The following is a 16,788-nucleotide window of genomic DNA, read 5'->3' on the forward strand; positions in this document are numbered from 1 at the left end:
AGTATTTGCACCAGATTGTTATGTCTGCAGGTGTTGCAGAGAGCTGCGGTTGTGCCCTCAATAGCTTTGTGCACCTTCATTCTGTGTGAGGCTTTTGCTGCATGGCAAACTTGCAAATGTGGGGTTTCATCAGGGTTATCACAGGAATAAACTTCTCAGGATACTATACAGAGGTCTGTCTCCATAGCTACTGCTTTAAGAGAAAGTTAGATGACTTTTTATTTATTAAATACAACATTAACATTGCAATTTTTATCAAAACTTTTTATTAGCAGAAAGCAAATGCTATTTGTCATCTGATTCTCCTTCAGAGGCCTTTTTTCTTTTCTGGCTTTCTCCAGGGCACTTAGGAGCTTGGGCGGGAGAGAGATGGGATGAATTGAGTGATGAGGATTATGTTTGGAAATATTTTATCCGTTAACTTTAGTTTAGAGTAGATAACAGCAGTAGGTAAGAGACTAACTGGTTCCTTTTCAGCCATGGAAGTAATCAGCTGGGGTGGTCCCAGGGCGCTCTGGGCACGAGTATTGCTGAGTGATCATTGGCTGCCACCTGCGTGACAAAGTAAAGGACCAACCCTTCAATTTATACCAGTGGAGCCAGATCACGGGAAACAATTGACAGGTAAAATATACTTTTGAAAATTTAAGGGAGAGGAGAGAGGACACATGATACAAATGGAGCAAAGAACCTAAAAGATTTGCCATAGAGGGCAAAGGTTGCTCCTCTGAAACTTTAACGTATATATAAGCTATAGCTTACTTCTTTCTGGGGAGAGGCACACAACAAAGTTCTGGTTACTTGTTGCTCCCCTGGGAACAGAGCCTTGCTAAGAAACAATGTTAATCGAGTTGTAGCAGCAACACATCTACTAGAATTTTATTGTAGTTAGAAATTATGGTTCATATTTATGCACACGCTTCCAGATCCTTGAATGCTTGTCTTGATATTGGGTGTTTTGCACTGGTCCAAGAGATGTGTATGGCTTTTGGTATTTTAGAAAGTCTAAAAATAAGTCGCTGAATTTTCAAGTTTACCAGTTGATTGTACTGTAGCGAGTTACTCTAGAAACTAAAATGCCATGCAAAAAATGAATGTAAGTCTTAATCTTGCTGATAAAACAATGCTTAGCATCAATATTTTTCTTTTTTTTTTTTTATTTAGAGAATTGGCTGAGTATTTTTAAGAACTTTTAACTACATTATTTTTACTTGTTTAGAATTGTTAAGCTTATGCTTAGCCCAGCGTGTGATACAGGAGTGGTGCGACAACTCAGTTTATATCAGTGACTCAAAATTGTGATCACCCTGATGTCACCGAATGGCCACAGCTTGTAAAAGGTAAGCATAAAGCATATCAGGTTGTTTCTCAGGAGTTTTTGTACCATAATGTTTATTTTAAGGTATTTCATTTCTATGGCTTGAAGCTAGTTTTATAAATAATATTGTTACATTGTTTGTTTAAGTCACCTGGCAAAGTTGACTTACACTATTGCTGACACTGATTTCAAAGCTCGCTTAGTTTGTCCTTGCCTGCTTTTTAAAATACAAGCAAGCACTGTGGTGCTCCATGATATCCTTCTTAAGAACAATACTATCACTTAAAAGTCCCTGGTAGTTTTTACTGTCATACTGAATTTCTGTGTAAATTGTTTAGCATACTTATCCAAGCATGTGTTCAGTTTTTGTTTTGAAGTACTTATCTGGGAGACTTGATGATGTTAAAGTGTGTGTAAGCTTGCATACCATCCATTACTTTTCTCATCTAGAGAGGTACACTGGAGGTAAAAGGAGTGGCTTGTAGAATGGAGAAGTTGCTCCCTGTGATACTGGAAATGAGCCACCATTTGAATTTGTGAGCTCATACTGCAGTATTCAGATTAGCTGGTGTCTTGTGATCAGTATCTACAATCTAATTCAAAGCTGAAATTTTTAAGAGCATTTGCTCTGAGATTTTCTCTGAACAGAACTCTTGTTTCAGATTTTAAGCATGATGAAAGGATGTCTTGCCATACTATATAGTTCTTTTTCAATACTGTTGCCTGCTCACAGGAAATAACAAGGTATCTTGTTTGTAAAGAATTGGGTATTGCAAAATAAATATCTTCTCAGCAAACAAATACAATTCCTGTAATTAGATTGATCTTCCACTTCATTTTACTGAGTATTGAAAGCTCATTTTATTAGGTGCTTATGTTGTCATTTGAAACCTTTTAAAATCGAGTTAATACATCCATTAGTAGTTCTGCAAATCATAGTTATAGTAGGTCTGTTCATGTTTTAGAAAACAGTAAGCTGAAGGAATTTTCACCCTGTGTTCTGCAGAACACCTACCTTAGAGGACCCAACCTTTTTTGACCCAGCTAGATGGTATTTTTTTCTTACATTGTTTACCTTATAGATGCAACCTTTTTTTTTTTCCAAGTAACATATACTGAACTGTATTGTCTCTTTATATCCCTAATAATATTCTCACAAATAGTGAGAATAGGAAAAGATTTTGGATATACTGCTAGCTGTTTTCATGTCTGTACTGCAGATCACCAGGCTGCTTTTCTTAAACACAGAGTTTAGATGCCAGTCTGCTCTTTTTCTATAATTCTTCATACTGCTGTTTATTTTAAGGGCTGAAAGGCTTTCAGTATTCTTGATGTTTTTCTTTTAACACCACTATTTCCTTTGCATTTTCATAGCAACTAAAAGCACTACTATTTCCCAAAGCCTCAGTGTGTTGTATGCCCCAATACTAGAATTAAGAAAGCAAAGCCCTAAATGTCCAGACATTTTGCTACCATTTTTTGAAGTCATGGAAGTAAATAGAGGAGCTAACCAGTATGAATATAAACATGTGTCTTTCTACTATTCCAGCTTCTAACAGTTATGTGCTCAGGTGAATGAGTGGGGAAAAAAAATTGAGATTCTTCTCACTAAGCATTTAGAGGCTTGCTTTGGTCACTGAAGTTAAAGGGAAATTCTTATTTGTTTTACTGTGAGCATTATTTTTGTCAGCAACTGCCTTGTCAATCCTGAATTTAATGAGTAAAGGAAGCATAATTTGGAGGTAATAAATAGAGGCCAAATTTTAAGACTGGGCAGTTTTTGTTATTTTCCAGCTAAAAGGTTTACATTTTAAGTATGAGTATAATGTTAATTGGATAGGAAGTTCAGAATTCTGTCCCTAGTGTCTGTTAAATTTTATAAGTTAGTGAAGTACAAACAAATAATTTCCTGTTCTGCATCATCTGTCACCACACAGTATCCATCTAACCTTGGAATTATGAGTTATCTTCCAGAAATGCCTTCTAGGCACTGGGTCTGTTTAGTAGAATCCAGAAAGTTAAGAACTGGTGTTTCAGAAAAGGAACTAAAATTTTAGTAGAGAGTTTGGAAAGCAGTCCAAGCTTTAATAGCAGAGACCATTCAGTAAAATTGCACAATGAAACAGGAAAAAAGGAATGTATCAGGTTACATGTAGAGATTTCCAATAGCATTTAGAACATTATAGATAGCTATATAATAAATAGAGAAATTTAGAAATTGCATTCCTATAAATAAAGATTTTTTTTTTCCCCTGTAAAGCTATGGGAAAGTCTGCTTAGCTGTCCTAACTGAAGTGTCCCAGCAGACTCTGGTGAAACCTAAAAAGTTAGTTCTGTTTGCAGATTTTAGCTCACTTCTGTTTTTAGAGAGCTGTCATGAAAGACATTTTTGTTCATCTAAGCTGCAGAGTTTTACTGTAGTGGTTGTGCTTTGTTTCCACTCCTTGCAAAGTATTCCAGCATGGCAGTTCTGGTCAACTGTACCAGAGGTTGTTCCCAAGCAAAGGTTCCATAAGGTCTGATTTCAAGGCATCCTAAGATGATGGGAATCAAAACTGCTGCATTTGTACTGCTTTATCTTCTGGTTTATCTAGACAAACTCACTGGCTAGGGGGAAGTTCTACCTCAAAGAGAGAAAAAAAATACTAAATGCTGTCTGAAAAAAAGTTAGCAGTTGAATTAGTGCTCTCTTAAGGAAGATAGAAATAAGGAGAAGCTAAATAACTATAATTTAGTCTACTTTAAGTTAGTGTGGAGCTATACCCCTTGAATTAGTCTGCAAATTAAGTCAATGGAGTTGCCAAGCTAAACACAGGTGCTGCTTGTGCTAGGCAATAACAATTCTGAATATTGCTGGCTGATGTCTTGGCTGGATTGAAGAAAACAGAAAGCTGTCTGTGAGATTAGCTCCCTGAGTTCAGGTGGAGAGAGATGCAAGGTTTGTTTTGATATCCTTTTGGACCCAGTTTCTGCACTGCTACTTCTTAGAATCCAGTTCTGTAGAGAATTTGTTGGTTGCAGTTGATCACTGATAATCTTTGAGTACACATTTTGGTTACAGAAGTGGTTATGAAGAATTAGCCCAGAACTGGAGCACTGTGCAGCCTGAATGCGGAAGTACTTTCTGCAGATCTCTTCCCTAATGGCTCCTGTTGCGTAAGCGTGGGGAAAAAGTGCTCTCCTTCTTAGGGAAATTTGGCTTTGTTATACTATCATGTTTTATGTAATAAACTGTATTCTAGAGTTTGATAAATTAAATCTGCAAGTATCAAAAAGTTGATGCTTTTAGTGGCAATAATACACTTATCACATTCTATCTTTCATAACTTCATATTGTAATGACTAAAAAGAACAAGCAGTGCTTAAGGTTTTCTGTCTGGTTTTGCAGATCACCAGGAGAACCGCACTCTGAGAACATTGAAACTAGCCGAATGTAAGTAAATGACTGAATGAGTTTGGTTTATCTTGATTAAAAATGTTCTGAACATATATAACAGTCACTCTTGCATCTGCTTAGTGAAAAGAAGACAAAAGCTGAGTAGAACTGTGATATTACCTTAAAAAATTTCAAATTAATACTTTGCAATTTTAAGTCTCTGCAGAAACTGTTTTTTTTTGGTTTTTGGTTTTTTGGGGTTTTTTTCGTAGGGTGTGAATGAGTTGGAGGGAAGGTTCGGAGGTTTAATTTAACGTGAACCAGTAGATGGTAGCATAATACAGTGTCAGAAAGCTTATAGCCTACATTCAGACTTGACAGAAGGGATATAATTTCTACCTGTCATTCACTAACATCTTACATGCGTTTGAAGACATTTCAGTACTAAGGCACAATACCTGCTGGTATATCTTGTGGCAGATAGATTGTTGAACTAAGAAAAAGAAATTTTGACTTGATTTGGTAAATTTATATGCCAGTTACTTCTAGAAACAGAAAGCTAGCTCTCTTTCACTAAACAGTATTCACAGAACATCTTGGTGACAGGTCTGAAACTTTTTGTCTGTCTTCATTAGGTTAGAAGCCAAGATAAACTAAAATCAAGATTGTGGTGGACTGAAACATTAATTTCAATTCAATATTCAAAGGGGTTGCAGGAATTTGGAGGACCATTTGAAAACAAAAATGTTTTTTGAGACTTTATTCTTCTGTGAGTTAGCAAACAAAATTCTTTTCTAGCTATTCAAACTGTCCTGTCATAGTACTCAAACAGGGAAACCACAAACTGCTCTTCTGGATAACAGCACAAGTTCCAAAATAATAGAGGGAATGTAGCCCAGTAATTGGTATGTTGTCTGAAGCTTCAAATGATCTGGGTTCATTTCTCTTCTGCCACAAACTTCTCTTCTGACCTTAAACTGTCTACTTCACGCCTTCCCCCCAAGCGGTCTAGTGTTGTACATGCCATGGGCTGGGTGCCATTTTCAGGATGTTTTGCAGGCTAGTGACATAGTGTGAATTGCTCAAGGACTTTTCTGCTGTAGCTGCACGACTTAAGGAGGAGCAAAACTGTGGAGAGCTCCACAGTACGTTGGGCTGTGAACCTAAAAAATGAGGAGGAGGAAACAGAGCTTTTCTGATGTGTTATTAGCAATTCACTGGAGTGAAGCCTTTTCTTGCACTAGGAGAAGCAGTTCTCTTGGTATGACAGATTTCTTTTCCCTCATTCATACCATCTGCTACAGAAGTGCTGTCCAGCTGCTTTCTTAGGAATGCAGTGGAGGTTGCAGGGACCCTGGCCTGAAAGGTGACTCTTCTGTTGGTGCATGGACTCTGAGTGTTGCTGCATTAGAGGTCACAGGGCAAAAGCCCTGCCATGGTCTCTTATTCCTGGTCCAGTAGTGGTCTATGCTGCATTGTGATTTATTGTTCCTTTAGTTCCCTGGCCTAGCCAAACAGAGGAAATAATACTGCAGGCTGGCTGTAGTCCACTCTGGATGTTACCATTTAGATTACTGGTTTTTATGCATTTTAAGCAAAGATGTATCAGCAGCACTCACCTAGACTGGTGTGAAACAAAGACTTAAAGAACCTAGCATAAATCAGAAGGAAAAGACAGTAAAGCTTTTATCCTTCTAGAAGTTTGACAATTCTTCTCCTTACAACCAAACATTAAAAAATTTACAGAAGTAAGCCTTTATGTGTTATAGCTGAATACATTTTATTTTTTATGTAGACCAGTGATCAGAGTGGCCCTGACTTCATAAATTTTAGCTATCTGTCTAAAATAAATGTGAACCAGTCAAGCTGTAGGAATTCACATATTTGACTAGTAGTTATACAGTATATTTGCAAAACTAAATGTTCTTTAAACTGTATCACAATGTGATGTGTACTATACCTACTACAGAGAATTTTTGCAATCCTGCATAGCAGCTCTTGCCACATAAGGTGGAATGGCAGGTTAAGTGGTAGAGTTGTGACCTACAAGCCTCTTGTGTTGCTAAAATAGTTACTGTGTTATTTACATGCCCAAAATTTGTTAGTAAATGCAGGGACTAAAGCAAGTGGTTTTTTGTTTGCACAATGAATGGTTGGTTTTGCTCTGGTTGACTGATATAATTACTTTATTTCCATGTTTTGAATTGCAAAGCTTCATCTAAGAGCATAGTCATATGTTTCACCTGTGTGAATAAAAAGAAATTTAAAGAAAATATTCAGATTCTTACACAGCAAAATCTTCTATATGTAAGTCTTGCTTATCCCAGCCTTTTCAAATTCTGGGTCTCCATGTGATGAACATCTTGGTGCTAGCTCAAAGTTAGGAGTCATTTATCTTAGAATTTATAAGGTAAGCATTTTCTGACTGCTCCTGTCACACATCTCCATTGACTTTCAGCTTTGATTAGTATTGCTTTCCTAAAGCCTCTTTAGCACTAAATCACATAACTTGATTGTTTAACAATAACTTCTTACATGTTCATGTGTTTTCACTCTGTTTTTCTTAGCTTTTTTTATCAAGGCAAAGGTATGGCTGTCTTCACACGGCTTTCTGTGCATTCATCTTTCCTTCTCTCTGCTTTTGAGGATGGGATTCTTGACAATTTTGAAACTCTTCTCTGTTTTTTTTAATATGACTGTAGCAAGGCAGTTTTTCCAAGACAAAATTGCCAGATAGTTGCTGACTGTGTTCTTTGCTCCCTTTCTGTCTTCCTGTGTTGCTCCATATAGCCAGGACAGGGTTCTCAGAGTGGCCCTTTCTGAGGAAGTGCCATGCTTTTGTCAGCACATGATGTTCCCAGAGGCATTCTGGATCTAGAATACAGTGGGAAGGGAGGTCCCTTGGGTTAAGTATGGTCCAAGCAGAGCTCACAATCCACCCTTGCTATTGGGGTCCACCACACTGGAAAGAATGGAGTTTGGAAAGTGTGAGCTCCATACACATGCACATTTGCCAGATGCACATTTGCTGTGATGCCAGAGGCTGAGGCAGGCAAAAGGTGTTACAGCACTGCTGGAACAAAGGGCTGGGCTCCAGCTGTGGGTGGACTGTTTGGCAGTTTGGTGTGCAGGGCTCTTGAAAAGGCTCTGTGTGGGCAGTGCTATTACTGGAAGCCTGTCTTTTCTAGCACTGCTCATCTGACTCTTAACTAAACAGAAGCAGGAAAACCAGTGTGCAAGGTTTGAAGCTGAAACTTGCACAAAGCAACATTTAACTTCACAAAGATGACCATCTGCAACACCTTCTTTAACGGTTTTTGATATGCTGGTTATCTTCCATACACTTCCATAGTGTAGTATTATAACTGCTACAGGTGTATCTCTTTATGCCTCTGTAAACACATCTGTTGAAAGTTGTTTTGCAATTAGTACTAAAAAAGCTGTTTCCTGGGTTTCAAAACATATTAATGCTTGCTTTTTTTTTTTTTTTTCTGTTAAGAAAATGCTTATGAACATTTAGGCACTTCTAAGTTCCTAGTAGCCATTATAGCTGTTGTAGATTTCCATTTAATAAAACCAGCTATCTTGGAGCAATCATCGAATCATCAAGGCTGGAAAAGAACTTCAAGATTATGGAGTCCAACCCTTGACCAATTACCACCTTATCAACTAGACCATTGCACTAAGCACCATGTCCACTTGTTTCTTGAACAATTCCAGGCAGGGATGGTGACTCCACCATCTCTATGGGCTGCCCATTCCAAAGCTTGACAGCCCTTTCAGTGAAGAATTTTTTTCTGATGTCCAGCCTGAACTTCCCCTGGTAGAGCTTGATGCCATTTTCCTCTTGTTCTCTCACTGGTTGCCTGGGAAAAGAGACCAACCCTCACCTGGCTGCGCCCTCCTTTCAGGTGGTTGTAGAAAGTGATTGGGTCACTTTTCATGCTCCTTTTGTCCTGACTGAACACCTCTAGCTCCCTCAACTGGTCTTCCTGAGACTTGTGCTCCAGACTCTTCACCAGCTTCATTATGCTATTCTGAACACACTCCAGCATCTCAATGTCTTCCTTGCAGTGAGTGGCCCAAAACCGGAGATGGGATTCAAGGTCCAAGAACAAGGAGATCACAGCCTTATCCTGCTGGCCACACTATTTCTGATACAGGCCAGGTCACCATTGGCCTTCTTGGCTGCCTGGGCACACACTGGCTCATGTTCAGCAGCTGTGGACCAACACACCCAGGTCCTTTTCCACTGGGCAGCTATCCAGCCATTCTGCTCTAGCCTGTAGCACTGCACAAGGTTGTTGTACTGACACTTCACCTTGTTGAACTTCATGCTGTTGGCCTTGGCCTATCCAGATCCTATCCAGATCCCTTTCTGCCCTCCAGCAGATCAACACTCCTGTCCGACGTGAGATTTATTTGAAATAATAATATAACAGTTATTGTGTCCTAAGCAAAAACCATTCAGAAATGTGTTATTTCGTGCTGGCATTTCCAGACAAGTATGAAACATCCATGTGTATTTCTAAAATTTATGTAAACTTACAAGCAAAAATGATGCAGTTATGCAGATATTTTAAATTTCAGGCACATTTTGAATGTAAATGTAAACTTGAATGTAAATGTTTTGTAGGTGAACTTTAAATTATTACACACTTCAAATATTTTAAAAATTCCTTTAATGTTTATACTTCTGATTTTCTCTGTTGCAAGAGAATCCTTTACATGGTATTTCTCCTGTATTTAGTTTAAGGTATTTGAGAAATGCAAATTACGTTCTGTTTCATAGGAACTTTTGAACCCATACACTCAATCCCTGTTTTTTACAAGTTTTAGGCATTCAAAAATTACTACAGAAAATGCAGCCCAGTTCACCTTTGGCTTGGTTGTTCATGTTTCTTGTGATACTCCACAATTTTAGCACCATTTAAACTACAAATGCAAAGTACTTATTATCTGACTTTTTATTAGCTAAAGAACATAGAGAAAGCCTAAAAGCAATTATTTTTTTCTGTAGCTACTACAAACTAAGTCAGTGAATGCTAATTTCATTTTGAACAGAAAGCTGTGCTTGTGAAATTGTTGGACTTCAACGAAAGAAATTGGGTGTCTATTTTAGGTGCCTCTCTTCCTCACTGAAGCAGTGCATATTGCTTGAGGAGGTTATACAAGGCCCACTGAGTGGGAAGTTATCCTTCAGTCATAAGAATATGCCTGTGAAATGTTTACAACTTCAGCCACACCGGTACAGTTTCACAGTTGGATGTGCAACAATAATGAGTATTTGAAAATGTATATGCAAGTCAGTCACTACAGCCCGAGCTACAGTAGTAACTGTACACACAGCTCATGGACGTGAACTAGGCCTTGAGTTTTCTAAGGGACTAGTTGCTCTTGACCAGATCCCTTTATAGAACTTAAAAAGAGCTGCGGTCTTCATGAGTATAGCATGAGCTAAGAATAGAGAGTGGTTTTATGTTTCTTTGCTTGATGAACCCATTTTAATGCCTCAGGCCAAGAGCTTCAGTTTTCAGCATACTACATGAGCAGGGGAATGTAGAAAGAGTTTCACTTTTGGACAGTACAGAGAATGCAAGTTCTTTTGATGAATAATGTTGAAATAGGAAACATGAGCTTTTGGCAATGAACAGTGATAATACCTGAAGTACACCAGCGGGAATATGGTATGGAGTGTCTAAAAATCACATAATGACTTACTCAGGACAGCATTTTCTGTTGTAAGTCCTTTTATTGATGAACCTCAGTAAGGGTAGCTCTTGTGAAGGCTTGGTAAATTCTATTCTACCTTCTGAGGTCTGTATCCTCACTTACATACATAAATTTATGTATTTTATTTACTTACCTAAATCTTTTGTCTGAGGTAATGTGAAAAGTCTGTAGAGTAGCAGCCAGGGAGAGGGGGGAGGATTCAGCTGGATCCCTGTAAGTTTATGGGGACTTATGGAACTCTTATAAGAATACTCAAAGAGATAGCTGATGTCACTGCAAGGCCTCTCTCAAAGATTTTTCAATGATCTTGGGAATCTGGAGCCATCTCAGTCAACTGGACACTGGCCAACGTCGGTCAAATATTCAAGAAGGGGAGGAAGAATGACCCTGAAAACTACAGGACTGTCAGTCTCACATCAGTGCCTGGTAAAATTACAGACAAGATTATTCTGGGAGCTACTGAAAAACACCTGAAGGATGCCACAGACATCAGTCATAGCCAGTTGGTTCATGTCAAACCTATTTTCTTTTTATGACAAGGTAACCCATCTAATTGAGCAAGGGAAGCCAGTTGATGGAATCTTTTTGGATTTCCATAAAGCTTTCAATACTGTCTCTCACAGTATCCTTCTGAATAAAATGTCCAGAACACAGGTGGATAAATACATCATGTGAGGGGTGGACAACTGGCTCACAGGCCAGGCACACAGGTTTTCAGTAAATGGGATGACATCAGACTGGTGACCTGTCACTAGTGGAGATCAACAGGGCTCCAGCCTTGCCCCTCCTCAACATCTTCATAAATTACTTGGACGCAGGTCTCGAAGGTATACTGAGTAGGTTTGCTAGTGATACTAAGTGAGAGGTGTTTTGACTCCCTGGAAGGTAGCCTGGTTGTGCAGAGAGACCTCATCAAATTAGAGACTTAAACCACCAATGACATGAAGTTCAACAAATACAAGTGTTCCTGGGACCTGCATCACAGAAAGACCCCCAGGGGGTCCTGGTCAGTGGCAAATTGAACATGAGCCAGCAGTGCCCTGCCAGGCAGGAGGGCCAGCCATGCTCTGGAGTGCATCAGGCACAGCATCACCACCTGGGCAAGGGAGAGGATTGTCCTACTCTGTTCTGCACTGGGGCAGCCTCACCTTGAATATTGTGTGCAGTTTTGGATATTGCAATATGAGAAAGATACAAAGCTGTTAGAGAGCATCTGAAGAAAGGGCTACAGAAATGGTGAAGGGGCCTTGAGGAGAAGCCATATGGGGAGTGGCTGAGTCCACTTGGGCTGTTCAGCCTGGAGAGGGACACTGAGGGGAGACCTCATCGTGGTCTGCAGCTTCCTGATGAGGGGAAGCAGGGGGCAGACACTGATCTCTTCTCTGTGGTGACAGGATCTGAGGGAATGGCAAGAAACTGTGTCAGTGAAGGTTTAGGTTAGATACTAGGAAGTTCTTCACTCAGAAGGTAGTTGGGCACTGGAACAGGCTCCCCAAGGAAATGGTCACAGCACCAGGCCCGAGTTCAAGAAGTGTTTGTTAGGCACATTGTGTGCTTCTTGGTGATGATTCTGTGCAGGGCCAGAAGTTGAACTTTGGATGATCATTGGGGGTCACTTCCAACTAAGGATATTCTATGAAATTCTAATACTGCTGTATTCTAGTGCTGTTGTACATCATATTGTTTGCTTCCACACTTGTTTAAAAAAAAATTAAAAACACAACCTTCAGTCAGACCTTCTGTTTCTCATTGAGTTTCAGAGGACTTGAGTCAGAGTCTCCACCCACAAGTCAAAATAAGTGTTTGTACACACAGACTTATTGTAGGCATGGCAAAGTTTGAGAAGTAATTGGTAGCTAAAAACTAAGAGCAAAAAAAATTTGAGTCTGTCAGAAGTTAACTGTTAGAGGCAAGTCTAAGCTCAGCTTTATCTACTGGCATGTCAGACATGCCCTGATTAAAGTGGAGTTTGGGTTTTTTTTAAGATGATAAAATGTGTTGTTAATGTATAAGTGTTTATACATTATATAACTTTATTCAAACTAGATGTGTGAGCTGGAAAGGTGTGTATGCTGATGGCCACAGCTCAGGTGTAAAAATTCAGCTTTTACATATATAAATACTTAACCTGCTTACAAATTACAATATTTCACACTCTACATCTGAAGGTCTGGAATGCTTGAAGGTGAGGAATGGCCAAAACATGAATTTTTGGATTTGTCTCTGAAATAATTTACTATTCCAAGTTGTATTAAAACGCTGTTGCTTTTGAGGGGATTTGGGTGATTTTTCTTGATGCCTCTATACTAATGGCTGAAGTATGAAAGACAAGATTAAAAAAAGCCACTTATTTTTAGATGTGCATGGAGAGAGGCAGATTTTTGTAAGTCTACATGCAAAAATGTGAGAGACTAGAACACTTCCCTTAGCTTAGAATAGAGCTCTTCCCTGTTACACAGTAATGGTTTTAATGGTATTGCTCATGCTGCTTTTTCTTTCCACATCCATCTCAAAGTGCCACAGAAACCTTTCTCCTCAGTTTCTTTTTTGTTTGTTTTCTTTTCCTTGAAACATACTCAGGCATTTGAGGGCTCAGGCAGACATCAAAGTAATTGTTTTCCTTGTAAGATGTATTTTCTTCTCTAGGATGATGAGATCTTGACAGGTGAAAAGAAAGAAGCAGAGGTCTTATTGCTGAGTAATATAGACCTCAGTAGTCACTTTCAGAACATTTTCCCTTTTGAAGTAACTTCATTGAAACTGCTATTTAACCAGCCATTATTAACAGTGAGGTGCATCAAGTGCTGAGTAGTACCAGTGGGTCTAGCACTTCAGTTCTGAAGTACTTGTTCTATGCAGAAGCTGTGCATACATTGACATCAGGAAAGGCAATTTTAAGTTAATATCACAATTTTTGATGTTCTAATCTTAGTAATATTGTATCACTAAAGTTCTGAAAAAAGCCTGTATGTTAAACCTAGTCAGAATGTTTGAAATCTTTCTTAGTTGATAATTTTCATTAATAACTTATTATCTTAAATGCAGTCAAGGTTTGGGGATTTTTTCCTGAAATGTGGTCAAACATGTTGCTCTTGATGCTGCATGCAGCTGCTTCTGTCCTGGTTACCTGCAGCTTTCCAGTGATTTCTTTATTATTTGCATGTTTCTGTAGAAGCCTGTGACCTTATTAATAAGGCAGTTACATTTTCTTTTGTGCATATATATATAGTACTGAGCTCTAGATTTGTACAGCGATTGATCTGTGATTTTTCAGAATACGTACTTGGCGCTTATAATGACAGGAGAAACAGAAGGATTTGGCAGATAGCACTTTTGGGGGTGATTTTTAAATTTTATTTAGACAACCATATAATTTATTTAGGCTGAGGAGAAATATATCCAAGCATGAGCTGATCTGTAATTGTGGTTTAGCATCAGTTAAATTAACCAAGGAATATTATTTTGAACAGATTTAAATAGACTGACTATGATAATTTAGTCATCTGGAATCTTGTTAAAATGGGTAAAATAGTATAGTATTGATAGTATTGCTAAGTAAATGTCTGAATTGTTTGTGTTTCATGCCTCTTTCATCTGTCAATGGTAACCATGCCTCAGTACTATATATTAGATTCAACACCTGTACAACATCCAGTTTTGTTTCAGTTGCAGCCTTGATTTGCATCCAAACTGCTCTCTTTTTTTAGCAACAGTGGAGATTGTTCAGAACTGTACAAGATTGTCTCCACTGTAGCACTACCACATAAAGCTGAAAACTGCATAAACAGGATTTATCTTTTACTTACATAGGACCCACAAATTAAATTGTGTGTTAAATATATTTGCATTTGTCAAGATGAGAATCCTGCATTTTAAAAAAATCTTCTGGTGTGTTCTCTCTGACAGAAATTTTGTGTTTCAGTGCCTGACTAATCTCTGTCTTGCTGATGCTATTGAATGAGCTTTGTACATGAAAGCTCCACTAATCCTTGTACTTACTGTTTGGATGTTTGCTACAGGAAGCGAGCAGCTGCAAAGCATCTAATAGAGCGCTACTACCACCAGTTAACCGAGGGCTGTGGAAATGAAGCCTGCACGAATGAATTTTGTGCTTCCTGTCCAACTTTTCTCCGTATGGATAACAATGCAGCAGCCATTAAGGCCCTCGAGCTTTATAAGATTAATGCAAAACTCTGTGATCCTCATCCCTCCAAGAAAGGAACGAGCTCAGCTTACCTAGAAAACAATTCCAAAGGTGCCCATAACAATTCCTGCACTGACAGAAAAATGAACAAGAAGGAAATGCAAGGCCCAAGAGATGACTTTAAAGGTAAGATTCTTACAATTTTCTAAAATCAAACACATTTCATATGCAGGAGTCCAAGCCAACATAATTCACTCTGGTGGTGTTCTGCTGACTTCAGTAAAATACAGTATTAGACAATTGAGTATTTTACTATGGATTCAGAAAAACTGATGGATTAATGCTCAACACTGATTTTCCATATCTGGATTTTGACCACATCTCTGTTAAAATTAACAGGCATTTATTGTCTTACAAGAATAATGATTTTTGCAAATATGGAAAAGCTTTAAGTGCTGTTGTATGACTGTTTTAGTTTTGGTAGTTTCAAAATTACTTTGCAGCTAATAAATTATAAAAATTATACTTTAACTATTTTCGCATTCTATGTTAAGAAACTTAACAGATAAAAAATTACACAGTGAGTGATAGGCATTCACTAATACATAAAAAATGTTTGAGCACAGTTATTTTTAAGCATTTTTAAGTGTAAAATGAAATACTGCTCTGTATATATGCTTTGTAACTTATGTTTAGCTTTTCAAACAATCTGTAATAGTAAATACATACTAATAGAATAATGTTAGTTGTCACCTTAACCCATGATGTGAACACATCCAGAAACCAGGCCAAATGGTTTTTAAAGCCATTTAGCCTTTGAGTAGACCACCTTTAATTATTGTGGCAAAAAGTGGTATAAACACAAGTCCAGATTCATGTATTTTAACTAAAGAAGGTGAAATTGCTTACAGCAAAGATATAAAAAACCCTACAGAATTAGTAATAAAATATAGTACTGTGTTATAAGCAACCCAAGATGTTCCATTCAATAGCAGCATCAGTTTCTTCTTTATCTGATGCAAGAATAAATTTGCACCCAAATTAATTACAATCTGAATAAGCAGAGAGGCAAACACTAGGAAGGGGAAGGGGAAAGGGAAGGAAATAGAGTGTTAGATGAACAAGAGGCACATTAAGTCTGTTAGGAGTTTTTTCTCTTGGTTGTTTTTTTTGTTTTGTTTTGTTTTGTTTTTTTTATTATTAATGGAGCTTTTTAGATACAGAGTTTTCCTTATTCTGTCTAACCATCCCCTCTCCCCAAGGCAGGTACCTAAGAGTCTTCTGAACCTACCTCCAGAGATGGTCTGTTGGCTACATCAGTGACTCAGACTTCCTCTCTTGGAGCATCACACATATTGACCTTTCTGTGTAGCTGTATAGACAGAGGCCTTTAATGCATTCTTAAAGCTCATCTGAGGTTTAGTTACCTTTGAAATTGTGTGATGTCTAAGGAATCTATCACTCTGAATTTTTAAGGTCACTCTGCTACAACAGTTACTGGAAAATCTGCAGCAAAGTTTAGCAAAGCCAAGGAAAAGCATGTGTAGCTTGCTTGTACACTTGGCATAAGATTGAAAGTTCTAAATAAACTGAAATATGCTTCAGAAACAATTAAATTACTTTTCTGGAGTTCCTGAAATACTAAAACCTTTAAAATTGTGAATGAAGAATTCCTGTTTAAGTATGGAAATCCATAATTCTTTATATTGTTAAATTGTCGATGTGTGCTGATAATTTTTATACTATGAATAATGTCTGTGGTCCAGAGTCAATGAACTTGAGACAGTGGTCCTCATTTTGAGGACTTCTTTTAAGACAAGTTTTACTTCCTGTGCATGCACTGCAGCAGATAAAAATAGATATTGTGCTAAGCTTGAATCTTTTCAGAATGTTTTCAGTAGAGCTGAAAACATTTAGTTTTGAGATTTTTCAGCATCTTCAGATTGGAACTCAATCTAAGCTTAGATACAAGCCTAACCTTTCCTGTGTTAAATGTGCTCTAAGAGTGGCTTGGAGTTCTGTAAAAGTCAATACGTTGTCTGTCTTTGCATCATCTAGTATGTATTTTTAATTTAATAACTTCTTGGTATGAGTATCCGTGTAGGTAATCACCTTTCAAAATATTTTCATGTACAACATCTTTATTAAATGTTTTATTAAAATTATACACTTCTTTCTGCAGAGGTGGGTAGTTCTAGCATGGTTGGTGAATATAGT

At 38.0% G+C, this 16,788-nt stretch overlaps 1 protein-coding gene across 4 annotated transcripts in view; it reads left to right on the forward strand.

The window, feature by feature from the left end:
• The window catches only part of UBE3A (ubiquitin protein ligase E3A), a 53,457-nt gene that overhangs the window by 16,866 nt on the left and 19,803 nt on the right, over nt 1–16,788 (forward strand). For 3 of the 4 annotated variants that reach the window (XM_085582655.1, XM_021546698.4, XM_085582665.1), the window contains 3 exons: nt 1,220–1,340; nt 4,707–4,751; nt 14,447–14,757. In XM_085582655.1, the coding sequence (XP_085438781.1) occupies nt 1,321–1,340; nt 4,707–4,751; nt 14,447–14,757 (376 nt within the window). In that variant the 5' untranslated portion in view covers nt 1,220–1,320. Of the gene's footprint in view, nt 1–477; nt 625–1,219; nt 1,341–4,706; nt 4,752–14,446; nt 14,758–16,788 lie in introns of all 4 variants that reach the window. The other variant, XM_021546696.4, reaches the window with a different exon arrangement.

Source organism: Lonchura striata, chromosome 1, assembly GCF_050655825.1.
Source record: "Lonchura striata isolate lonStrDom1 chromosome 1, ASM5065582v1, whole genome shotgun sequence".
Classification (NCBI taxonomy): Eukaryota; Metazoa; Chordata; class Aves; order Passeriformes; family Estrildidae; genus Lonchura; species Lonchura striata.